General features: G+C 40.3%; 1 protein-coding gene across 6 annotated transcripts in view; it reads left to right on the top strand.

Moving 5' to 3' along the window:
- Positions 1-26,899, top strand: part of MBNL2 (muscleblind like splicing regulator 2) — a 112,630-nt gene that overhangs the window by 73,833 nt on the left and 11,898 nt on the right. For 2 of the 6 annotated variants that reach the window (XM_030474920.1, XM_030474924.1), the window contains exons 3-9: positions 2,600-2,764; positions 5,800-6,000; positions 7,174-7,437; positions 13,896-13,949; positions 14,630-14,780; positions 18,260-18,295; positions 19,681-19,775. In XM_030474920.1, coding sequence (XP_030330780.1) covers positions 2,600-2,764; positions 5,800-6,000; positions 7,174-7,437; positions 13,896-13,949; positions 14,630-14,780; positions 18,260-18,295; positions 19,681-19,775 — 966 coding nt within the window. The remainder of the gene's footprint in view (positions 1-2,599; positions 2,765-5,799; positions 6,001-7,173; positions 7,438-13,895; positions 13,950-14,629; positions 14,781-18,259; positions 18,296-19,680; positions 19,776-26,899) is intronic. The other 4 variants (XM_030474934.1, XM_030474948.1, XM_030474927.1 and 1 more) reach the window with 4 other exon arrangements.

Below are 26,899 nucleotides of genomic sequence, written 5' to 3'. Positions count from 1 at the left end.
CCGCAGTTTATTTTGGGTCATTTAATTTCAACAAGGCTTGATCTGTTTACAGCGCTTTCTATAGTAGCGTGACGGGGCCACACAGCTCTTTTTATAGCACGTTCACTGCTAAACAGGAGCTCAAAAAACTAGTAAAGGAGGCATAGACATGAATAAGTTCAGGGAGGACAGTACATTTTTGTATGGTTGGATTATTTTGGAAAGTTTTCTGAAATAACCAATCTTGTGCACTGTAGGTTGCTCTGCAGAGCTTGAAGTGATGGTATGTATTAGCCATGTGCTTTCAGTATGGAGGGCTGGCTGAAGTCACTCTTCAGGCTGAAGGTACTTCAGAAGCCACTGTGGTTAAGAGCTGCTCTCAATTCTTACCAGAGGAGCACTTTTGTTTCCATAGGTTGATACTTCCACCAGGTAGAGTAGTTTATTTTTATTTTGCTGTTTTAATTTTCAGGTTTGCAGTATGAACCATTCATATACAAAATAGACTAAGGTTAAATAGATCTCGGTTAAAAATGTCTTAATCAGTTTGCCTCATGAGCCAAAACAAAAGCATATGCTCATTGCCTGTGCTGAACATGCTCCAATTTAACATTATGAAGGTGATGGCGGCCTTGTTCTCCCCAAATAGAAGAGCCAGCCATCTTCTGTGTCCATCAAATCATGGCTATTTCTGGTTCTGCTCATGCCAGCTGACGAAGTAACATTCATTTTGTGTACTTCACTGAATGAGACAGCATTAGTGACTCGCACAACGGAAGTCAGAAGGAAGGCACGATGTCCTGAGAATGGCTGCATCTATACTAGCAGATTTAAACAGCACCAAGCAGTGCTCCGGGGAGATGAGACTGGAGGGTTTTTGGTAAATTTTTAGTTTTCTTGAACTCTTCTCGCCTCTGCCATTTAGCATATTCCAGGCTCAGTTCACAAAAGGCTGTTCTCAGTAGTTTAATAGTATGGAAATAGCTGTTCGCATTCCCATTGGCCTCAGTGCAGGAGAACCTTCCTGAACATGTTTAACTCACTCCTGCGCAGGTAGTTAATACATCCTCATAGCAGATTAGAGGCAGTGTTTTGATGTCTGAGTAAAAAGTATAACATGAACACTGTTGTTCTGGGAGATTTGAAGTGTACTGAAGGTTTTGTAGCCGTGTGTATGTGCGTGAATGTGTACACAGAGTCACTGTATGTGTGTGCACTATGATGTTCTTGCATAGGGATCTTAATGTTTTCTTGGCTATAGGAGGATATTCCTGCTTTGGCTGAGATTGTAAAGCTCTTATACCAGTGAATGGAAAGCTTAAAAAGCACATTTTAAAAATATCTCAATTTGGAAGCTTACCTTCTACAAGTTGAGTGTGTCAAATGCAGCTTGACTAATGCTGTGGGGCCTCTGGTCACAGCTCTTAAAATTTTATGTCTGTTTGTGAGCCGTGTCATCAAGGAGCCTCTGATCTCAGCAGGTCCTGCCCTGCAGCTGCACAACCTGCTGGTGTACCTTACGGTTTCACTCTCTGGGGGAAAATGTATTGGTGTTTCTTATGCTACTTTACCTGCATTTTGGTCAGCCTGCAGTGCTTGTAGAGGTGTGCTCTATGTCCATTTCCTCCAGCACGAGCCACCTCAGAGGTGACTACCCACCCATACTTTTATTGTCTCTTATTGTCTCTTAACAGTCTAAAAATTCCTGCTTTCAGGTTGATCCAGGAGCTCTCCTTTTGCTTAGGAGGTTCAGCTCCATGCACTGCTTCTAAATTTAGGCTGCAAAAGTACTAGCTTGACTTCTGTTCTTCTATACTTGAATGGAAATAATTCAAAGTTATGCTGATGTAATAAAAACAGGAAGCCAGAAGGCAGTGAATTGGAATAAGGGTGAACGTGTGAGAGAACACAAGCAGAGAGTAGCCACTTTAGATCCCTACTGCCATGAACACATAATTATTTTTTAATATAATGTACTTAAAAGATGCTGTTCTCTTAAAGAAAGTTTTAATTTTTGTAGTTAGAAAAATTAATTGGGCAGAGTCTTGCAGAATTTTTGTGGGGACACTATATGAATACGTTCGTTACACACAAATAAATTGGGCAGGGCTTTGAGCAACCTGGTCTAGTGGAAGGTGTCCCTGCCTGTGGCATAGGGGGTTGGAACTAGATGATCTTTAAGGACCCTTACAACCCAAACCATGATTCTGTGATATTAAAAATAAAAATAAATTTGTTATTCATAATGTAATGTCATTTATAAGAAACATCTGTGTTATGGTAACACCAGGTACTCTAGCCAAGATATCATGAGATGTAGTTTGGGGAGTCTGCCAAAATACTATTAACTATATGGCAGTGATCTGTACTTAACAATGAAAATGCTGTTTCAAAGTCTTTCTCTTTTTTTTTTTGTGTGGCTAATAGCCTTAATGATCAATCAGAGGTAGTGGGCTGAGACAGACCTCAAGGCCATCAGCTCCTCCCAGCCTGCTACTCAGTTCCCAGGGAACACCCTGTATTTCGTTAGTTCTTGCTCAGTTTGTGGTGTAATATTTTGCTTGAAGGCATTAAACTATCATCAAAAGCATCAGACGATTAGTGTGACCTCTTTTTCCAGGGTCGTTGTACAAGGGAGAACTGCAAGTACCTTCATCCACCAACACATTTAAAAACTCAACTGGAAATCAATGGCAGGAACAACTTAATCCAACAAAAAACTGCAGCAGCAATGCTTGCCCAGCAAATGCAGTTCATGTTTCCAGGGACACCGCTACAGCCAGTGGTAAGTGTATTTCTCTGATGGTGTTAATGGTAAGTAAAGTTGAAATACAAGACTTATATTGACCTGCAAAAGTTCTCTAAACTACTATCAATAAAAGTAGTCCCCATCCGTTGACTTAAGGAATTGCCGAGATGCTAGGATGTGTTCATTTATATTTGCATTTGAAGATGTAAGTAAGTGTTGCTGTACATTTGATGTATTTTTTTATTCCAGAATAATTTGCATTTTTTCCTGTTTGGTTTTGTAGGGGTTTTTTTGTTTTTTTTTCTTTTCCTTCATTCAGTTCTTATCAGGTTTAGTCCAGATTTGCAAGGTTTTTACCTATAATCCTTCTGGAAGTGAAAATTTGCATAATAATAATAATACTTTGCTAGTAAGATATTTGAATAGGAGTCTATGGGTTTGAATGGCTTTAAACAGTATTTAATCCCAGTACCAGGAACAAAGGTTATTATTCGGGGCAGCGTTTTCTTGCTCTCTGAAAATATGAAGTGTCCCAGAATAGGACAGAGAATTGCTGGTGCATGCACTTTACAAACTCAGCATTTTATCTGAAGGTAATCTGTATGGTGCCTGGGACACTTCAAATGCAGAAGGTGAAATAAAACTGGTCTTGCATATATGAGCAGCACCTTTGAGTATACATTAGATGATAGTTGCTCTGGACTGCCCTTGCAGTTGAGTTCCTCACTGTACCAGACTTCCAAAGCATGGTTAGGCAGATAATCTGAATTAGACTTTTCACACATGGCTGCAAATGATGTTTTCTCAATCTGAATGGCCAGTCTAAGGCATCCCACCAGAGTGGGATTTCTTTCTCTAACTTGAGGCATCTGGAGTCTTGGCATCAACTTCTATGTAGGGCTTCCATGGTCCATTTACATTTTGTCAAAAGGCATAGGTGCTTCTAATTACTATTTGCTTGGCTTGTTTCAGACGTCTGCATTCAGATTACATTATTTGGGCTTTTAATTGCCTTTGTCTTTCCACGGGCTATCACAGGAGCCAAGTGTAAGCATTTCAGAGGAAGACATCTGTATTTGGTCACAGGAAGCTCACCCTATGTGCCCCTTTCAAATGTGTTTTTACACTTGAACATCTGCTGTAAGCTGGGAGGCATGAAAAAAAACTGGGTGTCAGGAGTCGCTGAATTTTTGGTATATGTGCATCAAAATGTACCTTGGTATACCGGCATAATGTGTTTAGATATTTCCTGGGGGTTTACTGCTTGAGTTTTCACCAGAAAAATTTCTGATGAAAGAATAGATTCTACCTCTTAGTAGTATAAGAAAAATTGAAGTGGCAGAATTATACTTTTTTCTAGTCACTCATGTCATCATTTGAAGTTTACAATTTCATTGACGTAGTGCCTTCTGTACTGACTGCTGTGATAAAAGTGCCGGGTTTTATTTCTCAGTCTCACATAAACTGCCAGATTAAGATGACTCAGCCTTGACCAAATGGATAAAAAGTGAAAGAAAATTCCTCAGAAGTCATTTGACATGTGGTTTTGTTCTTAAAATTATATCTGATACAAAGCTGTTATTTATATTTTACATAACACATATTGTCCTCAACATAGTTGAACCGTTGTTTCATATAAATGCTCATTATTACCCTCCAAAGAATTTAGCTCATACTTTATATATGAAGTGGGATGTTTGATATCAAACAGTTTTGATCTCTAATAAAAACAGAGCAATATTCATTTTTAACTCTCTAGGGCAGGTAGATGCCATTTCCATACAGTTGGGTATTCTGCCTAATCTGCTGCTCAAAGCATCTTCTTGGTACTAACTCATATTCATTTATAATTAGTAATTGGTTCCAAAGGAAAAAACCAAAAAAAAACCAGAAATAAACCTTCTAACTCCTATGCTTTCTCTTTGGTATTTTCTCTATACCGTGCATGGCTGGTTTCCTTTCGCCAACAGAGTCCATGCAGGCCACCTTGATGAGAAAGACACTCCTCCTCCTTTAAGTGTTTTTAAGTCTTTCTGTAGTGTTCTGCTGTTGTGTGGTTCATTTCTAGCTGCCAGCTTATTTGGAAACTTAATTTCTGACAAAGCTAATCTGAGATGTGTCCTGTTTTTCTTCATAGTTTTTCCTCATAGTTTTTCCGCATTTCTAATTATGGCTTTGCTCTCTGGGGTAAACGTCAGCTCTTGCAGAACTAAAGTACTTTCCAAATCTGACCATGGTCTGACCATGGTGATGTTCTGCCTCCACCCCCCATGGAGCTGGTAGTAACAAACCCCCCATTCTGCCTTGTTAGGGCTGCATTTTAGCGTCACACAAGTGCTCTTTCTTCTGGTCATGACTTCACTGACTCGCTGTAGGAAGGCATGAAACAGATTTATAGACCTGTATCATTCCTTCCAATCAATTTTTTCATAAGATGAACTCTAGTTAAGCCTGAATAATCCCTTTCTAAATATTGTGTCCAGCTGAGATTATAATATTTATTCTGCTTGCCACTGGTGACAGCTGAGCACACAAACATTTGCAAAGGTGAGGTTTTTCCATGCGTGAGCCAAAGTAACATGTAATTGCAGGAGGTGGCAAAATACAGCATGCAAACAGATGGAAGTTACATGCCAAATAGCTTGTTTTATATACTTTTATTAGAAATATGTCTTTAATATAGTTAAGAATGCTTCACCTGTGAAATCTAATACTTTGAAAAATAGCCTGTTTTCCCAAGGAAAACAGGTATTGAGAAAAAGCAAGAAAGCCTATGTTATTTCCACTCTTAGATGTGTAAATAAACCTGCAGTGTAAGATGGACCTCCATAGAGATTCAGGTTCAAAGTACAACTTCCTTTGCATCAGCAGCCTCTTTTCCAATAACAGAGCTACAAAGGCGGTTCTTCGTATGCTGCTGGAATGTGTAACATGATTAAAAGAAGAGAGAATGTTGTGTGTTTTGGCAGCTGTTTGAAATCTTTTCATTAAGAAAATGAATCAGTGCCAGAAAGAACATGCAAAAGACAAATAGTAAGCTCTTCATCTTGGTCTGTGTTTTCCTTTTGCAGCCCACATTTCCAGTGGGTCCCACAATAGGAACGAACACGGCTATTAGCTTTGCTCCTTACCTAACGCCAGTTACACCAGGAGTTGGCTTAGTCCCCACTGAGATCCTACCCACGCCGCCTGTCATTGTTCCTGGAAGTCCACCGGTTTCAGTCCCCGGTTCAACTGCTACCCAGAAACTTCTCAGGACTGATAAACTGGAGGTACTGTAGACACCGCGGTGACTAAAAATACATCCTCTGTTAGGCTGTGTGAAAGATCCTGGAGGGACAAACTCTATTGTTTTAGAAATGTTGCTTAAATTTAGTTGCTACAAATAAAGACCTTGTAACCAGGAAGGATTTCTACACTTACAACCAGGGGTAATTAAACGTTATTTTTAAGGTAGTACATTTGCTCAAATTTAGTGCATAGACAACAACATGAATTTTCATCTTTCATGAAGTTTTATCATCTCCAAGATACCTCACATATACATGCCCATAAAGGTATGGCTTGATGAAATATCTAACAAGCACATTTTTATTGCAGTACTAATTCTGTCCTGGGTTTTATGCATTGATATTAAGGGAATTTTATAGCGTTGTGGGTCGATATTGGGGGAATGGTATAGCCCTTCAGCCTTAAGCTACAAATTGAGGTGTTGAATGTTACCAACCCTGCAGCAGGCTGAAGCCAGCTACATGCGTAGCCTCCCGGGTGTTGATGGATCTACACATGGCTTGGCTCAGTGGCATCTGTGATCCAAGTACATGAGAAGGCCAAATAGCTGTTGCAAAAATGAATGTGCTTTCCCAAAAGCTTAAGCAGCAGTGTCTAGAGCACGTTTTTTCTTAGAAAAATCAGCGTGTTCATTCTGCCTGTTTTTGAAAATTATTTTTAAGGATGCTCTCCATCATTTTGTTTGTAGACTCCATAAAAAATACAGTGCATCTGATGTATGTCTTCCTTGGATCTTAGAAGGGGAACTCCTTCCCTACCAGTGGAGCTTCAAGACCATAAAGTGTAGTTAGAAAGGGGTTGAGTATTTTGTGATTCCCAGCTAGTTTTGCAGGGGCAGTTACTTCAGTAAGTATCCTTCCCAGGTTTTTTCTAGGCAGGAAAAGGGAAAGGCGTTTGGGAATGCTTGTGTTGCATGTCAAGTTCATTTAGCTGTGGTACTACAGAGCTACCTGAGGAGCCAAGCACATAAGGGTAAAATAGGTGCATTTCTCTCTCCTAGAAGAAGAGGAGGGGTTTATTAAGTTGAATTCATGGAAAAACTTGACCTAAGTGGGGAATGGGGGCAGGTCTGTGTTTTGGGGGCATGGGAGTCTCCCTGCTCTTTCCCACTGCATCGAGCTCTTCCCCTGCAACGCATGTTGTTTTGCACGTAGGTGTGCAGGGAGTTCCAGCGGGGAAACTGTGCGCGGGGAGAGACTGATTGCCGCTTTGCGCATCCGGCAGACAGCACAATGATTGACACAAATGACAACACCGTAACCGTGTGTATGGATTACATAAAAGGTCGTTGCATGAGGGAGAAATGCAAGTATTTTCACCCTCCTGCACATTTGCAGGCCAAAATCAAAGCGGCGCAACACCAAGCCAACCAGGCTGCAGTGGCAGCCCAGGCAGCTGCGGCAGCTGCGACTGTGATGGTAAGTGCTGGCATATATGGCTGCCTTTTCTTTGACAGATGCTCTTTGATGCCTATTTTGCTTCAATTTAATGCTGTTTGCTTATACTTTCTTTTCTCTTTTGCCTCTTTTTTTTTTTTTTTTGGTGAAAGTTAATATTTTATAAAATTATTACTATTGCTTGAGGGGAAGAAGCGCTTTTTTCTTTATGCCCTTATTTTGATGCTGTATTTCTATCTAAGACAGTGAAGCAAATGACACTCTATACCACTTCTGTTCTCTGCCTTGATTGTATGTTAAATTTATCCTTAGTATTTCCAAACAGAAACAAAACCGTTAAGCTTCGATGTCCCCTGGAAAGCAGGGGCACATATGCTGGTTTAGCTCTTTGATGACAGATACACATGTGGAAATTTGGAAGAAAAGGAAAAAAGCAAAGAGAGAGCTTTTGCCTCAGAGATAGGTAATAGAGAAGAAACCTGTATTAAGATTCAATTCACCACACCTTAGATGTCAGAGAGTCAGATGTCTGAGCCTGCCCTAGCCACCTTGGTCTCACTTTGCAGGTAGTGGAATAAAACCAGTACATTCATCTGATCTACCATTGGTGCCTGTCTGAGGATGAGAAAGAAGTGCCCTCTGTAGATACACATCTATTCATGCTGACTAAAAATTGTTGCCTGTATCTTTTTCAACTTTGGTTAGATGAATTTTATGCTTAGAGACTTTTCTTGCCTCTCCCACTATCATGGACAAGTTATTTGAATCACGAGGTTTTAAAGTTGTAAATTACAATGGAAAACATTAAGAAAAAACAGAGTAACTACAGTCAGAAGAAAAGAGATTGAGGGCTTTCTATTTTCAGATATTTTAAGCTCTCACTTGAAACTGTTCGGACAAGTCTGCCTATCTGTTTAGCAGTATTGGACCTCTCTTACGGTTGCTGCCAGGAAAGCTGATAAATTTAAAGATTGTATTGATAAACTTAAATAAATTGAGCATGCAGGAGAGACTTGGGAGACAGAATTTTCCTGGCAGCAAATCATAGAATCATTGTCCTCATTGCTGGCAGTGGACGAATAATTAAGCAGATGTGGTTTGTGGACTTGTGGGCAGTGCATACAATAGTTACAGACAATACATTTATTCTCTGGGTAAAAAGCCTACCAGAAACACAGTACAGTACAGTATATAACTACCCCAAGCTATTGTATGTAGCAAATTAGCAAAGGGCAGACTTTTGAGGGGCAAAGGGTAAGTTATGCAAGAAAGTAAACCACCAAACAGAAGAACATTTCTTAAGTTTTAATATTCTTTCTCTTATAGTATCCTGAAGATCTGTTTCAAATCAGGTGATTTTTAGTTAAACTTTCCTGTGTTTGCAGAAATTGAATACCATCTGGAAATTAAAGCAAAGGCGATTAGTTTTTTATTCTAATTAACTAACTTCTATTGTGCAGTATTTTTTGTCCATTTAGTGAATAATATTTCTAGGCAGTACACTAAGGAAGAAAGGAGAGAGGTGAAGGGATTCATGTTTTTGCACTTCACTAATGGTTGGATATATATCCTGTGATTTTGAATAAGCTGTAATTGGAGTTGTAGTAGCTCAAAGCAAGATGAAGCATCTTTGGAACATACAGGATTTCAATGTTGGGATTCTAGTGCCACAGGAGAAAGCAGGGATCTGTAATTCAAGGTAACTTTTTTCCAGAAAAATGTGTACAAAATATTTTAGTGGCATATTTAGACTACCAAACAGAAAAGATTCTTTACAATCCAATTATTTGTGTTTAATATAGATTTGAAACCATTAGATAGAGAGAAGGAAAGATCACTGGAATAGCAGTAACAAGAGAAAAAAGGTAGAAAAGACACATGCCTGCAAGGCCACCCAAGAACGACCAAGGATACTCAGTTGTATGTAAACAGGAAAAGGCAGAAATGCAAATGCTTAATTGTAGGGTTCACTTGCAGGATGTTCTCAGGTTGATATGGTGGCTGGGAGGTTTTCCTTCCTGGGGGACTTGGCTGCATTGCTCTGGTCCAGAGGGTGCTCGTATAGGTGAGCACTGCAGGTGGGATTAGAGCACTGTAGGCAAAGCTCGTAAGACCATTGAAGGTCAATGAATTCTGCAGTCTGGGACCTTGCAAAAAAGTCCCTGTCTGTATTTCTGTACACTGAAGTTTAGGAATTTTTTCTCAGCTAACTTAGGTGACCTCATCATTTGAAGTAAAAAGAAAGGAGAAAGACACTGTGAAAGTGGTTGTAGACCATGCAGCTTAAATGTGAAGTGCATTAGGAAACAGTTTCATCTGTCATTATACTTGGGAAGTTCCAAATATTCATATGGTGCATTAGAGAGCATAAGAAGTCACTGAAGAATGTACAGCCTAAATTAAAATGTGAACTCGTAGTTGGTGTTGGAAGGGACCTCTGGAGATCCCCTAGTCCAATCCCCCTGTTCAAGCAGGGTGAGCTACAGCACATGCCCAAGATGTGCCTGATTGATTGTCTTTTGAAAGTCTCCAAGGATGGAGACTCCACAACTTCTCTTGACAACCTGCTCCATGGTTAAATCATTCGTACAGTAAATAAAAATAATAAAAATCTTATGTTTATGTGGAATTTCTTGTATTTACATTTGTTCCCATTGCCTCTTGCCCTGTCACTGGACACTGCTGAGAGGAGTCTGGCTCCACGTTTACTCCCCTACCAAGTATTTATATACATGATGAGATCCCCCTGCATCTTTTCTTCTCCAGGCTGATCAGTCACAGTTCTCCCAGCCTTTCCTCACAGGAGAGGTGCTCCAGATCCTTAATCATCTTTGCGGCCCTTTATGGGACTGTTTTCTAGTATGTCCATGTCTTTCTTATACTGGGGTGCCCAGACCTGGACATTGCACTCCATATGCGGCCTCACCAGTGATGAGTAGAGAGGAAGGGTAACTTCCCTCGACCTGCTGGTGATGCTCTTCCTAATGCAGCCCAGGACGTTGTCAGCTGCCTTTGCTATGAGTGCGCATTGCTGGCTTGTGTTCAATTCCTGGTGTCCACCAGGATCTTGAAGGCCTTTTCCGTCGAGACTTGGTGGCCCCCAGGATATACTGGTGCCTGGGGTTGTTCCTTCCCAGGTGCAGGGCTTGGTATTTCCCTTTGTTGAACTTAGTGGGGCTCCTCTGTGCCTGTTTCTCCAACCTTTCCAGGTCCCTTTGAGTGGCAGCGCATCTATATTGTGTATCAAGCACTCCTCCGAGTTTTACATCACTAGTGACTGGCCTTCAGCTGGGCTTTGTATTGCTGATCACAGCCCTTTGAGCCTGACAGTTGAACCAATTTTCAGTCCACCTCACTGCTTCCCATTTAGCTGTACTAAATAAGTTTGTCTATGAGGATGAAATGGGAGACTGTTAAAAACCTTTCTGAAGTCAAGAGAAACAACATCCATTGCTCTCCCCAAGCCAGTCTCATCATAGAAGGCTGCCAGGTTGCTTAAGCACAACTTCTCCATCATAAATCTATACTGACTACTTTCCATCACCTTCTTGGCTTTCTTGTGTTTGGAGATTGTTTTCAGGAGGATTTGATCAATTGCTTTCCCAGGGACTGAGGTGAGGTCGACCAACTTGTCATTCCTCAGACTTTCCTTCCTGCCCTTTTTGAAGATAGGAGTGTTATTTACTTTCTTGAAATGTTTAGGACCCCCTGCCCCAGTCATAGGGACCTTTCAAAGATAGTTAAGAGTGGCTTTGCAGTGACGTTGGCCAGCTCCCTCAGCAAACATCAGTGCATCCTGTCAGGTTATGGGTTTGTGTACATCCATTTTGTTTAAATGTTCCTTACCCTCTGAGGGTAAATCTTTTTCACTTCAGACTTTCCCACTGGCCTGAAGGCCAGTCTTACCAGTAAAGAGATGGAGATGATGTTCAGTACCTTAGCCTTCTCCACATCTTGTGTCACCAGGTCACCTGCCCCATTCAGCAGCTGGCACACATTTTCCCTAGTCTTCCTTTTGTTGCTTGGAGAAGCTCTTCTTGACGTCCTTCACATCTCTTGCCAGATTTAACTTCACGTGGTCTTTGGCTCTCCTAACCCATCCCTGCATGCTCAGGCTGTGTCCCTATTCCTCCTGGGCCAACCATCCCTGCTTGCACCTCTTGTGTGCTTCCCTTCTTGTGTTTGAGTTTAGTCAGGAGCTCCTTGCACATCCCTGCAGGCCTCTGCTGTGTGGATCTTGCTTGTGATTCTTGCTTGTATTGTATAGGAGACGCTAGCATACCAATGTCACAAATGGCAGACAAATACTATGCCACAGTATGTTTGAACATTTGTATTACTATCTTAATTCCTTTCTGTAGCCTTTTCCTCTCAGTCTGTAGCTATTGATTTTTTGGTTGTAGGAAATCAAATGTTGAGAAGGAGATAGATAACCTGATGGAACAGAAAGAGATAAAGGAGGTTTTACTATCAGGACAAAATGAAAAGAAAAAAAAAAAAAAGAGAAGATGGGGGAGAAAAATGGACAGTTGGTCCGAAAGCCTGATAGAAGTGGGAGACTGCATGGAAACAAGGTTGACAAGTAGGTTTAGAAACATATCAAGTTAAAGGCTTCAGTTTGATAAAACTGAGACTGAACTTTCTGTGGAAGATGAGGGGAAAGCCAGAAAAAAGCTTTGAAATAGGTGAGGTTAAGAAGAGCATGGAGAAGAAGTGGAAAATGGCAATCATAAGCAGAGAAGCAGAGATAATAAGTGAACAAGTGAGATCAGATAAGATCTGCATTTGGATAATAAAGGTAATTAACTGAAAAACTCTTATTGATGTTTCATTTGTGAGCTTGATCATTGCACAATGCTGAATTCAGTCGTAATGCTTCACCTCCGTGTAGATTTCTATCTGTGGTGGATGCAGAGTGGATCTGAGTCTATGCCCTGTGCAGATGGAGTGATGTCCTCCATGGTGGTACCCATGGTGGATACCCACATGTTGGCTGCACAGCACCCTAAATAGACAAAAGAAGGCTGTCCAGATCCTCTTTGCACCAGGTGTTTATTGTCCAAGTCTTGGACCCAGCCAGATGAGCATATCCTGAAGACCAGGTTAAGTAATCCAGAAATGCGCTGAAAGAGAGATGGGGGGGGCATCGGGAAGCCTCATGGAACGTAGGTGCCACAGAGACAGGAAAAAGGAATAGATAAGGTGAGGGCTATCCAGCAGAATAAATACCCAGTTGGTACTAGCTAATGTTGTGACCATGAGCTGTCTGTAGGCATTTTGTGCCTTATCCTCTCTTCTGGGTTTTTTCACTTTTGCTCCCTATTTCCACATACTGATGTCAAGGTAGGCATAATCTGCGTATCATGAAAAGAGCTAAATATCAGCCTGTGTTTAAAAAATGAAAGTAAAAATTCTGATTTCTAAGTAAATCTTTCTAAAGGTTTATAAGAATTATTTACACTATAAAACTTGAAAGTAATATTTCATATGAGAAGATTATTTACAGAATGCCATCCTATCAGCCATAAGTTTGATCTTATTATGGAAGTATACATAAATGTATATGCTTATGTATTATGCCTAAGTACTTTATGTAAAAAAAAATAATAATGCTGAACTAGTATCATAACTCATACGTTAATGTTCACTTATGAACTGAAAGCAGTATTTTTACTCCCTGCTCCTGAAGGTTGTAGCAAAATTTAGAAAAATACATTTTAAATTCTGAAAGACTTTTTTTCCCTCTCAATGTAATGTGGTAAGTTCCAAGGAAAAAAAGAAAAAAACCCTACAAAAATGACCCAGCTGTAGGGGAAAAAAAAGGAATTAATGATAAGTTAGCGTAACTAGACATATTATTTATTCTGCTTTGTGTTGGAAATGGGGAACCTCTCTCATTTTGAAGCCCAAAGCTATTGAATGATTGCACTTCCAATTAGAAGACCCTCACCTTGCAAGCACTGATATTAATAGTCTTTGTAATGCATTACAACTTCCACTAGTGCTTTGTATTTGAAAATGTAGCCTTTCAAATTGATTTTTTCCTCTTTAAAATATGACTGACCTAACTTATCAGGAATTCTTGTAAGCGTATTCTTGAAACTTTCTGCCTCTCTGTGAAGTGTTTATACGATGCTTAATAGTGTCTGCAAGCTGCTGTTTTACTCAACTTTCCTGAATTTCAAACATCTATATTTTACTCTCTTATATGCTTTTAACTAAGGTATAGTAGATGCATTTTTGCTTCAGTACTAATTCGAAATGTAATATTCATTTCTTTAGAAAACATTTTTGTTGTTGTGCATGCCTAGTGTTTTGTATGTTGTATATTGCATTCAGAATATTTTTTTCCTTCTCACCTATCCACAAATGCAATGCCGTTCCCATGATGCACCTCTGCTTGCTGTTTACCTGTATGTTAATTCGCTTGAATCCCATTGGCCCACTGCCATCATGTGCTCGCTGCCTGTTATTAAAAGACTCAGTCGACTGCCAAAGCAATGAAGCGACCTCTCGAAGCAACTGTAGACCTGGTACTTTGACCTTTCACCTTTTGCTTTGCATGTAGCTTTTGTTTAATTTTGTTTTTTTATATTATTTTATTATTATTTTTTTCAGAGAAGCAACTAATGAAATTCGTATCGCTTTACTTTTTGAACATCAACTGGAAATGATTTCACGTACTCGTTAATTTACCGGAAGCTCTATTTATCCATCTCATTCTCATATGTAATAAACGCAGACGATTTAGTTTGGTTCCTAACACGGTTTCATTTTTTTAAATATCCTCTCATGAAAAGTCAAATTGAGATAAAACTGCTTCTGTAATTGAAAACGCTTAACGTAATCCATTAATCTGTATAATAATAGGAAACTATATTTAAATCTAAAAAAGCAAAAATACTTGGCAATGAAACACAAGTGGTTTTTTCTCCCTATAATATTTGAAAACCTATTTAAAGGCAATGCCATTTTCGTTGCTTTAAAGGCCTTTCTTTTCAGTAGTTGTGCTGCTACAGTTTTAGGTTAATAGTACCATGCTTTTGCTATCAATAACAAAATTTCACTCATTTTACATTGCTGTGCTTTGAGTTAATATGCATGGCAAGGCATCTTTAGCTGCTTTAAAAAATAATAAGTTTTTGTATTTATGTACGTGTTACGGACACCACCTTAAAAACGATGCCATTTTAACTAACTTCCTTATTTACAGGCCTTTCCTCCTGGTGTTCTTCACCCTTTACCAAAGAGACAAGCACTTGAAAAAAGCAATGGTGCCAGTGCCGTTTTCAATCCCAGTGTCTTGCACTATCAACAGGCTCTTGCCAATGCTCAGTTGCAGCAACATGCGTTTATCCCAACAGGTATGTTGTACCCACATTAAACCAATTTTGTGTTCCTTAGGTAGCCTCCGTGCCAGGCGTTTGCCCTTAACACAAGGTTTTGTTATGCTCCCTGCCCTACTTGAGGTGAAGTCTGCACAGATATTTACACATTGGTTTAATTCCTCCTGCAAAGTATGAGAATTCAAGCAGCAACTTCAACATGACGTTAGGCTACTTTTCACATTCATAGCCTCGTTCATCGTTGTCCAGAGTTTGCCCCTTTTTTTCTACCTGAAATTGGCTGTATTCTGACTTTTACCTGCAAGCACTCTCCTAGGAGACAAGAGGGCCAAGTTCCACTAACAAAAACACTGGGAAAAGCATCACGCTGCAGGGATGCCATGGGAAATGTGTCATGGCTGAGGTGCATCCTCCTGCTCCATTGAATGCTGTTCTGCAGCTGTGGGGGTTACCCCAGCTGCAAGAAGGGGAGCACTAGCCATAACCTTCCAGTCTATACTTGTGTGGAAGCATTGACAAAACACATTGCTCCCTGCAGCTGCACTGTAGGGCTTTGAGGCATCAGATGCATTTTCATGGGTTTCATTTTGGAACACCACCAGCACTTTTCTTAGCATTTGCGGCTAATAGCTGGGGTTATAATTCTTCATAGGGGTGATCTGAAGTGGAGTGGACATAATTTGCATTTCAGTGCTCAGAACTATGTGAAAATCAGAGCATTCAGAGATGGCTTGAACCGCACGGTGGCTGGTGGCAGGGCTTCTCTTTAACACTGTGAGAGAAAGAATGTGCTAGGTGCTCATGTAAACAATAACGACATAACCCTCTAAATTCTGCCAGTCAGCCCCACTCCAAACTTCCCAAATATTCTGCCTGATGAATTCTGTGCTTTCATTTGCAATTAACAAATTATATATTTTAGTATCAGAATGTTATCGAGTGTGAACTTCCAGAATCATTTAAAATTATGTGTTTACAAATGCGCTTGACATTTCAGCAATGTTATTTTAGTTTATAGAAATAATGTCAGTTAAACAAGGAATGAAATGCAACGCACGATGATTCCTGATCTATCAGCATTCCCGTATGTTTTTAAAGATAAAAGCAAACACAGATGGCTTTGACTTCATGGAATTTTTCTATAAGGCCTGAGTAACAACCTTGAAGCCTGCCCCTGTATTTATAATAGTAAGTTATAGCATGCCATATTTTTAGCACTTTGGTGCACCAGAATATCTGAGGCAGAAAACATACTGGCATTTATGGGAGTGTTTGAAAAAAAGAAATAAATTGTGAGACTGCATATTTGGACATGAATGAAAGACTACCCTGTGTTTACAAACATGCAGAGATTTCCACGAGTTTATTTTGCTTTGTAACCCTGAGAATTTGCAGTATGATATGCATTATTCCTTCTCTTAAGCACTCACTCCCTGTCAGAGCTTATCGCTATTATTTGCAATTACCAAGGTTTTAAAATTAGCCATGGAAAATACAGTAAACCTTTTTAAGTGAAATAGCATTTGGATATTTTCCAGACTTTTGGAGTGCTCATGCTTCCTTAAGTAGCTCATTCTTTGTGCTTTTTATTGTCCATTACTCTTTCCAACCAATCAATGGTTGTAATTACAGTTTTATCTTACAAATTTCTGATGGTAGGAAGGGTGGATCTTGGAACAAAACCTTAAGGGCCATGTTGTTGGCAAGCCCCAACACAAGTGCGTGAAGAAAGAAGAAACAGAGAGATAACATAGCAGATGGAGTCCAAGCCCACAGTAGAAAACCTTTCTCAAAGGGCTGAACCTCCTGGCTCTTTGCAACACCACTAGCACCTAGAAAGGATGTTAGAGAGAGGAGTGGGGTAGGGGAGGAGGTTAGGAAAGGGGAAGCCCCTCTGTATGAGCGAGTGTCATGAGCTTTTCATAAAGACGCTACATCTGATAGTCCCACATTTCCTGGGCAGGGTGGATTTGGTGAGTGTAAGGGCTGTCATGCCACCCAGGTCTGTGGAGCAATGCATGACGTTATCTGTTGGATTTTAAATGATTGTGTGATATTTTCTGAACTGGTACAATTTTCAAACGTGTTCCTTGTGTGTGTGTGTGTTGTTAAATTTTAAAAAAGTTTTGCTGCTGGAATATATATAAAACTTAATTGTTTTATATAACTTCTCTGCTTTCTTAACCACTTGCTACCCTAATAAAAAGTGTGGGGCTTGACTTAGCATGGCTTACCTCCAAAGTTCTGCACTTTGTTTGTTTTACATCAGTTTGATTGCTTTGTCACCTTCTCCTTATTGTTTGGTGAATGATCTTAAAAACAACAGATCTTTTCTCTCTTCCCATTGCTGTTTGTTAGTATTTCTATAGCCTCTAGAGGAGGAACGCTGTGTATTCTCTGGGGACTGTTCTTGGGTAAGGTCATTCATAGTTGCACTGCTACTGCTATGGTCTGAAAAGGGTCTGCGGTAGTAATGAAGCAGGAATCGTAGAATCATAGAATTGTTTGGGTTGGAAGGGACCTTAAAGATCATCCAGTTCCAACCCCCTGCCATGGGCAGGGACACCTTCCACTAGACCAGGTTGCTCAAAGCCCCATCCAACCTGGCCTTGAACACTGCCAGAGATGGGGCAGCCACAACTTCTTGGGCAACCTGTTCTAGTGTCTCAGCAGAATACAGCAAGCATATTTGACTTCGTATCAACTATGCACACACCTGGGACTAGTCTCCTTACCTGCCTGCCTTTGCCAGCTTGCTATATGCACTGTACTGAAAATACGCTGATTTTTATCATTTGGTCTTCCCAGAAAGGTTAAAGGTAGACTAGGCAGCAAACCTGAACTGCATGGCAGGCCAGCAGTCCTTCCAGAGCATCTCTGAAGTGCGCTAGGACCCTTTTGCTCTAATGTTACACACTTCGAGGCGTTCAGCTTGGGTAATTGTCAAAGTAGTGTTTTCTTTGGACAGGAGCACCTCTTCATCTCCAGCATTGTGTTAAGAAAGAGTGCATTAACATCAAATGCGAACTCAGCAAAGCCCCTGCAGAACAATATCATCTAATTCCATTTTAACACCTTTCTCTGCTGCACATCAAATAGTTGGTTAATCTGTGCAGCAATTGAACCATCTGAATTATGCAGTCAGTTCTGAAATTCCCAAATAACATGATACTGAACCAAAGATGTTTCTATAAGCAAAAAACTGTTGCTGCAAAAGTACTAAGTGAGAGGATAAAAGCACTAAATGAAAAAGTTTATGAAGTATCTTGTATATACATAGAAACATGCCAAGAGTCACACAGTATACTCAGGAGTTTAGTAAGAACATAATTACGTTTTTTGTGTTAAGGCAAAACTATGAATGACCTTACAGTTTCATTTAACTAACTTACTTCTCTGTGGTTATGCTTGAATCTCACTTTGAATGTTAACTCTAAACGGCTAACCTGTTTCTTCCCTTTATCCACTTTTTTCACCTATCATTGCATGACACACAGGGTCAGTTTTGTGCATGACACCCGCTACCAGTATTGGTAGGTTCCCAATTTCTTTATTGATCTCTTTTTATACTGTATATGATGTATATTCACTTATTCCAAAAATCCTAGGCAAGGATTAGACACTGACTAGAATTAAAGGTTCGCTTGTCTTTCTGGTTGACTTTGCAGAGTGTTTAGATTTGTAGATGAAAGCTGCAGTTTAGATGTGATATCACCTGCTATAACAACTACACTGCAAAAGCATAATGCCATGAATTCCAGTCTGCTTTTCAGTTTTCAAAGTTTTATTTATATTTTATATTGTCTAATACTATAAAATCATAAAATACTGGAAAGCCAGCAAATTTCATCAGTGTTTTAAAGTTTCATAGTGGTGTGCCTACTTCTCCTTTTTGCTGTGTGTTAGAAAGTTTTATCAGCGTTTCCCAGAAATGCCTACTTTGATCCACAGAGGTTCTGTTGAAACCCATGATCTGAATCTCACTCCTTGAAATATATTTGCAGCTGGGAATTAACATTTGGGGCATGCAAAATGGAAGTCCAAGGCAGTAGCCTCTAAGATTGAAAACTAATCTGTCTTCTATAGCCCTACCCCAGTGATTTATTTTTTTTTGTGGCACTGATAAGCAGTTAAAATATCAAGCCTTTAAAACATCAAGTTAGTAATTCTTCCACAAATTCATTCTTAAAATGAGCAAAAGTAGCGACTTTCACCAAACCGACCTTGCTTTTTTAGATCAAACAAAGTAGTGTTTAAATCGGGAAAATTGTTATTATCCTTCTCCCGGTTTTTGCCTCAAAGCAGATGGTAATTTAACTCCGATAAAGATGAACAGTTATGCAGTGGTAGTAGAAAAAACCCCACATAAATTGGATTATAAAGGAAGACAGTGAGTATCTGGCTTACTTCAAAATGAAGATACATGAATTCATTTTTTAATTGTGCTTAAAAATTAAGATAAATGTTTATCAGTTTTCTCCACAGTGCAAACCACTGTGCGGTTTGTTTAGACTTTTAGTATGGAGTGCTTTATATTGATACTAGGAGCAAACAAATTGCCCATGTAACAATTTTCGGGTAACGGGCTAGTTTGGTAGAGACCTCATTTGCACAAGTAATCTTCTTCTTAAAGATAACACCTGCTATTTCAGTGGTCCTTGCTCTTTTTTTTTTTTCTGGGAATCGCCGATTGTGTTGACAGCCTTCTTTTAATTGTACTTGTAATAAGCTATTTTCCCTTTTTTTTTTATTTCTCCGCCACGCTTTCTCGCTTTGCACTGTGATTGCATGCCATCTGCCGGTTTAACCCATGACGATGGCTTGCCGCTCTTGATATTCACCATGCCAAAAATACCACTTCTCTTACCATAATGCTGCACCCTCCTGTTCATTGCTTCCATGGTTCCCCTCCTGAAAGTACCCATGATGCACAACGCTACGGCCGCCACTGTCTCTGCAGCAACAACTCCTGCAACAAGTGTTCCCTTCGCCGCAACAGCCACAGCAAATCAGGTTTGCTCCTTTTAAAGCTTTCTTTCACAAGATCCCGAACTCTAAATGAGTGCTGAGATTTTTATTTTAATTTAATTTTTTTTTTCTAACAAAAAAAATTCTCCCGGAGAATTTTTTTTTTCTTTCTGTGTTTACCCCATCTATTTTTACTTTTTATTTTTAAGTCGTTTATAGCAAGTGTTTGTGGGACAGGTTGCACTTATTTAGAGTTAACATTTGTTGCAAATAATGATGTAGCTGTGTTTCGTGTTGCGATGTTTGTACCTAATTATTGTGTAATTAACCCAGCTGGAGTTAGAATCACCATAGTACTGGACTACTTTCAGAAGTTTGTTATTAACTCGTAAGTTCAAAAGGAAGATCATCACAGGTTTATAATGTTCAGGTGTCTTAATGTAGCCTTCTCCATGTGGTGCATGGAAGTGACTAATTTGCAAGCATGGAAGCTGTCTAAAATCACAAGCAGGACAAGGCAGATGAAAAAAGAAAAATAGAAACAAAATTGAATGTTTTCTGTAAATCAGTGATCAAAACAGTAAATGCTAGCGATCAAAACAGCACTCAAGATAGTTATGACTATGTCTGCTTTATGTTTGAAAGTGTATCTTTAACCTGGGAATTGTATTTCCCTAAGGAAGGATGCCCTTACGAAGAACACCTAGAGTTACTGGCAGAGGCAGCCTAGGAAAGATGATACTTCCTCCTTTTCTTATGTGTTTTGTTATGTTAATGGCAGTCTTCATTTTGGTAGGGTTTCCTCCTCCCTCCTGTAGGACCTGATTCCCAGGGAAGGGTATCTATTTGCAGATCAGAGTGTGTAGCTTTGACTCCTCCACTGGGGCTGTAGAGATTCCCACTGCAATGTGCCCAGCATCTGCTAGGAGAGGGGTTTGCACAGCAGTGGGTCACTCTGGCTTTTCTGTTGCGTTGCCACCATGCTCAGGCACTTCCACCTGAGAACTCTTTTCCCTCAGGTTTTTAGAGGTCAGACTGAGGAGAAAGCAAGCTGATTTGCTCCTCGAGAGAAAGCAAAGGGCTATGTTCCCCTGTCGTTCCCTTGTGTTGCTCCTGCCCAGACCGACAAGCTGTTGCAGACTTAGTAGAAATGCTCGCCCCTTGATTCATTCCCCTCCACCTGCCAACAAATCACAAGAAAAATCAAAGAAAATGTTTTGCTTAATAATGTTATAGCAGCATATTTTTATTTTTTTTTTTACTGTCAGTCCCAAAACTATGTAAGTATCCCATAGGAAAACAGAAGTTGACACAAGAGTTTATTTATAAAAATTTGGAAAAATATACTACCTCTGAAATACACCCTACTTCCTTAAAGAAACACAAACCATTCCCTTTTCTCTATTTTTTTTAAAAAGGGTTGTTTGCCAGCATTGTGGTGTTTGTGCTGCTAGCATTTTCATCAAGAGGGTTGTCATTTTGTGCTTTCTTTTCTGCAAGCTAGCTGGTTTTAGTGAAAACCTACTGGGGACGAGGAGGGGAGTGCAGCAGGCAAATGGTGTGTTTCACTGACCTTCCCATAGCAGTGTCTGTAGCAGCAAATTGTTTGGTGGTATCAGTGTAGTTTTGTGATCCCCAAGGGGCTTGAAGATGCCAAGGGACTATGAGAAAAGGGGAGGGGGTCAGCTGGGGACCCTCCCCAGCACGGGAATGCAGCCAGGGCAGCTCCACCACCCGCACTCCTGAGTGCCAGAGGGGCTGGCTGTGGCTGGAGTAGAATAAATACCCGTACACCTACAAAAGGACCACTAAGCAGTCTTTATTTTCTTTATTTAATAGCAATACTTTCACACAAGTAACTAGCGACACTGGGGAGACATAGGTGTGCTTTAATGCACTTTCTCATCTAGCAGGATAGCAGGCAAAGCCCCTCCTTTCCCACTACAGATTTTGTTTGCATTGGAGGATTAAAGCATTTTAAATTTAACAGAAGTTGTAAAAAGTGTCTGTCTGTGTTTATTTAGTTGCACATATATGTGTGTGTGTATGCACAGAGCTCCATGCTGAAATTAAAGGATGGTTTAACATGGGGATGGGTTTCCACTCGTTTAAAGTTCAGCATCTAATTCATCTACTTTTCCAGAAGTCCATGTTAGGGCAGGGTGAATTGCCCTGGAGGCTCCTGCCTCTTTTTCTTGCCTGTGGAAAGAGCGTATCCATGTAGCAAAGCTCTGCACCACTGCATGAGGAGGAGATGAGTCTCACCCCGGCAGCTTTTCTCATTGGCTTCTGTAGTGTGTGCCGTCCCTGTTTTTTCCTTCTCACTCCTGTCTTTGTATTAGTCATTGCAAATCTTTAAAAGCTACTGTAAAACTATCTATTTGGAAGTAGTGAAAGTAGTAGTAGTCACTTCTTCTTTGTGAGGGGCAAATATCCAAGATTGCTATTTATTTACAACCTCGTAAGAGTTGGAGGCAAAGCTACAACATTGGAAAAAGCCCCATAATTTTGTGGTCCTACCTATCAGTATTTCTTTAGCCCAAGAAACACAGAAGGAGCAGGTAATTAACTTGCATTAAGACTTTATGCATGGTCATAACATCCTTTGTGTCCTTTTGTATGGATTTAAACTCTCCTTTGTATTTCAGAAAAGGACTTTTTTTATTCCCGTCTAGATAAAATGCCCTTTCTTGGCCTGCGCCACACTGCTTTACATATCTGTGGGATATGGTTTCCTCTTCCCAGTGCTTTTAATCAACCTGCAGCCTTCAGCCCACCCTGTTTCAGCTCCCGCGGCTTCTTCTCACAGTGCCAGTCATGAAAATAAAGTTTAAGCAGGGCTTAGTAATTTAGCTCAGTATCACTTGGCCTAGTACTCTGGCCTGGGGAAAGATTGCTGGACTTCCTTGGGTTGAGTGTGGTGGTCCCAGTGCCCTTGAAGCACCAGTGGAAGGAAAAGTCAGCATCCTAAAAGTTATGGAATCTTGGCTGATAGCTAAAAAAACCTAACAACCTGGTTGGGTCCAGTAAATTGACAGTATGTGCTGTCAGCTTGTATCTTGAAAAGAACTGAAGGATGTCTCATGTCTTCTGTATGTCCTTTCTTTCTAAAAGTAATGTAAGTAACAGCTCAGAATGTGCCTGCATTGACACACACACAGCCAGTCACACTTGCCCAGCAACTGTATGTGTTGTGCGTTCAATGTACATGAGAAGACTGTGTAGGGTTAAAGGCTATACCACAGTACATTCGTGCAGGGTGACACCATTTAAGAATATATGGAAAATTTGAAGTCTCTTGCTTTTCTTGTCTTACAGAAGTTAGGTTTTAAAACCAAAGTAATTTTCTTGCAGCGTACATCAGAGGGGAGCAGAACGATTTTGGCTCAGTGCAGTGAAAACAGGATGGAGCAAAAGTGCTTTAGCAAACCCTGTTTTACAAATGCTGATTAAAGACTGACTTGGTTGATACAAGAGCTGGCATCTTGTGAGGGGGTGTCCTCGCTTCCTCTAGCTGCCAAGCTGTGATGAGAGGGGATGGAGGAGGGGACTTCAGCTTGAGATTTCCAGCGAAAGGCAGGTGGTCTTCCAAAGGTACATGAGGAGTCTGAGAGCATGACCAGTCAGAGGCGAGAGGTCCTTCCCAGTTTTTCTCTTCCCCCCTTCACAACTGCTCCAGCCATTTCCAGCAGAATACGGCTGGACACCACAGCTGCTTAACCTCGCTTCAGGGTTAGATGAACTACGTTCAGTTTTTGTTTGGGGATGCTGACAGCGTTTTCTTAGAGGATGGAACCAGCAAAGTTCCAAGTAGTGTGAAATGATTGTGGAAGCAGCATTAGGGCACGTATGTGGACAGTTTGGTCCTGGCTCCCTCTAGTGCACGCATGTGGGCAGAGGCGTGTAAAACGTCTTATTTAAAATATTAATACAGCCATTGTGTCTCAATATATACTTCAGAGATCTTTAACAAAGCTTTTAATTATTATTCCTGTAGCTAGTGGACTAGAAGTACTTCAGCAAGCAAGGAAACTGTTACCTGCTCAGCTTCACTCACAGGTAGAATCATAGAATCCTTTAGGTTGGAAAAGACCCTTAAGATCATGGAGTACAACTGTTAATGTAATGCTGCCAATTCCACCACTAAACCATGTGTCTAAGTGCCACATCTACACATCTTTTAAATACCTTCAGAGATGGTTGCTTCATCTTGTCTCTGGGCAGCCTGTTCCAGTGCTTGACAACCCTTTAGGTGAAAATTTTTTTCCTGATACCCAATCTAAAGCTTCCCTGGCACAACTTGAGGCCTCAGATTGCTCTCATCCTATTGCTTGTTACTTGGAAAAAGAGACTGACACCCATCTCACTACAACCTCCTGTCAGATAGTTGTAGAGGAACAGAGCAATATTTATTGATTTTTATTTTTTTTTAGGCTAAGAATGTGCACTGCTATGATTTCAGGATGATATCGAAGTCATAGATCTGAAGGAAAATTATTTTGGAAGTTTGGTTCTCTTCTTGTTTTAATATTTGCTTTTTAAGTAAATACAGGATTAGAAACTTGGGGAAATATTATATAGAACCCACTTGGAGCTGATGATGTGCATGTTAATTGAAGATGCAGTGAGCTGTGACTTCCTCTACCCTGCATTCCAAAGATGGTTTAACATCTTTGATTTAATGCAGAGGATTTTCTATCCTAACATTATAGGATAGAAACATAACATCCCTTCTGAATTCTGGGACTGAATTTCGATTTTGAATAATGCCAACACCTTCCTGAAATTAAGACACCTAAATGTTGGTGTCTGAGTATGGCTGTCTACATGCAAGCTAGAAGTTTAAGTACCTATTGTAGACTGTGAAGGTTATCAGCACAGTCAGATGAAGTCTGGAGAATAGTCTGGCTCAAAAAGTCACACAGGGCTTGGCTCAGTTGCCTAAACATGTATCTACTGACGTTTAAGATTGTCCTAAGATAACATTGGATGTCTGGGTTGTCCAAGACATTTTGACAAGTTTGGCAGATGCAGTACAGGACCTACAGACAAATCTGCATGCTTCTGAACTGGCAGCTGGATGACAGGTATTAAACCTTAGCCTAGGTGGTACTAAAAGCCTGGTGAGCAAATGACCTGAGCCTGCAGTGGGTGATCACATGAAGTCCTCTCCAGGCTCCACTGACTTACTGACTAGGTTGTATCACCCCTTTGGATGTGACAGGAGATTAAGACACCAGAATTTCTGTGTCTTAAGCTGTCCTCAAGCTCAGCGGGTGCTTCCTTAGTTCTTGGTGATTACAGGGAAATACCAAATTCCAAATTATTTTAAATAGTCTTGCTCACATCACTTCAGTGATGTAGATAGCTTTATTTTCTGTAGCAGTGAAAATGGACCAAAGACTGACAGTATAAAAATAGCATTATAGAGAATGTTGCTTGAAGATGTTATTTGTTGACAACATTATTCTACTGGTTAAATGACCTTTAACCACAAAGGAAAAATGAAAAGGCAGTAATGAAAATGAAAATCCAGTAGAAAAATTGAATACTCATAGGCTGTGTCTGAAAAGAAATAGAAGATCAACAGGCTTTCTCATGCTAAGGGTTGTGATTATCTAGCACAGCTGTTTTAAATTATGCATCAGCATTCACACTAAATTAGGTGGCAATTATGCAGATATTAATTATGAAATCATTCAGTAGCCTTCAGTTTTGTCAAAATCTGCAAAAATACAATGAAGGGAAAATAAAAATAGTTACGTTGCATTCGAGTGCCACAAACAAAAGGACAATTAAAATATTTGCCCCGGAATCCAAAAAGTAGTTAACGGAGCATAAAATACAAACCTGCCAAATGTTTAATGGGGATACGAGATGCCAAGCGTGACAGCTCCCTCAGGAGGGAGGGGAGCCAGACGTGCAGCAACGGAGCGCCTCTCCTTGCCAAGGAGACCACAGAGACAGCCACCGCTCCCAAAGGAGGCAGATTCTCCTTAGACTGAAATGTCATGTGGCACCTACTCAAGCTAATTTCTCCTCCTGCATGAAGTAGAAGTGCCAGTTGCTCCCTCTTGAAAATAGCCTCCCCAAAAAGGGCTTCCTCTCCAGCCTACCCAGCTAACCCTGGGGAGCCTTCTGGCAGGGAAAAGGGCTCTCCTCTGCGCTGCTGACAAGGCTTTTTCTACCTCTACATTCCCTCTCTTCCTTGTGGAAACCTGCTGAACTTGTAATCGGAGAGAACAGTAGCAATATACTGAGAAAACGAATTGGAAAATCTGGTGATAGGTAACGGCCCTTTTTGTTGGTTAAAAGCAAGCTTTTGAGAAGGAAGGTGGGAAAGGGAAACAAATGTTATTTACATCTTTAGTGCCAGTATACAACAAAGTTACAAATAAGAGCCTGTGTGAAATTCTTGTTAATGATTTGACAAGCTTCGTTTGCCATTTCTAAGGGAATGGGGGAAAGGTAGGAAAACAGTTCTGCTGTGAATAATAACTATCTAACCAATTATTGTCCTTTTTTTGGGTTTTGGTCTAAAAAGTCCCAAGTTAAATACTCCTATATAGAATTCTGTTCTAACAACATGAATCTAGCATGAAAAAGTAAAAAAAAAAAAAAAGGGGGGGAATGGAGGACACATTATTAGCAGGGATGCTTGCAGGGGGTGAGCCCTGGGCAGAACAGTGTTCGGCATCTAGTCAGTGCATCTTTGGTACCATGCTGCTCCACGTATTGGTACTGGCAAGCCTTGGCATCTGGGATGCAGGACACTCACCTGCATCCCGCCTTGTACCTGCACCAGGCTGGAAAAATGAACCTAAACAATCCTTGATCATGAACAGTCATATCTATAGAGAAGGTATTTTGCATAGTAATAGCTTGTCACGCTAGGAAAGGCAAACTTAAACTGCTTGGTGCCTCTTTCATACTAGACACCCAAGAATCACAAGCCTCACTTGATTCAATAAATTTGTCTTTTCTGAAGACGTTGAGTTGCATGTAAGTAGCTGTAACTTTCAGAATTAACAGTTTGCAGGCTGAAGAAATGAGACTTAAAACCCACAATCTTAAGCCCACAACACATCTTAAGCAGTGTCAAGGAAATACGCTTTGAATTGCCTTGAAACAATTGATGTTACAAAATACATGGCAAAACTTTGTTTTCT

This window comes from Strigops habroptila, chromosome 2 (genome assembly GCF_004027225.2).
Source record: "Strigops habroptila isolate Jane chromosome 2, bStrHab1.2.pri, whole genome shotgun sequence".
NCBI lineage: Eukaryota > Metazoa > Chordata > Aves > Psittaciformes > Psittacidae > Strigops > Strigops habroptila.
Note: the sequence above shows the minus strand (reverse complement) of the source record. Positions and strands in the feature narration are given on the sequence as shown.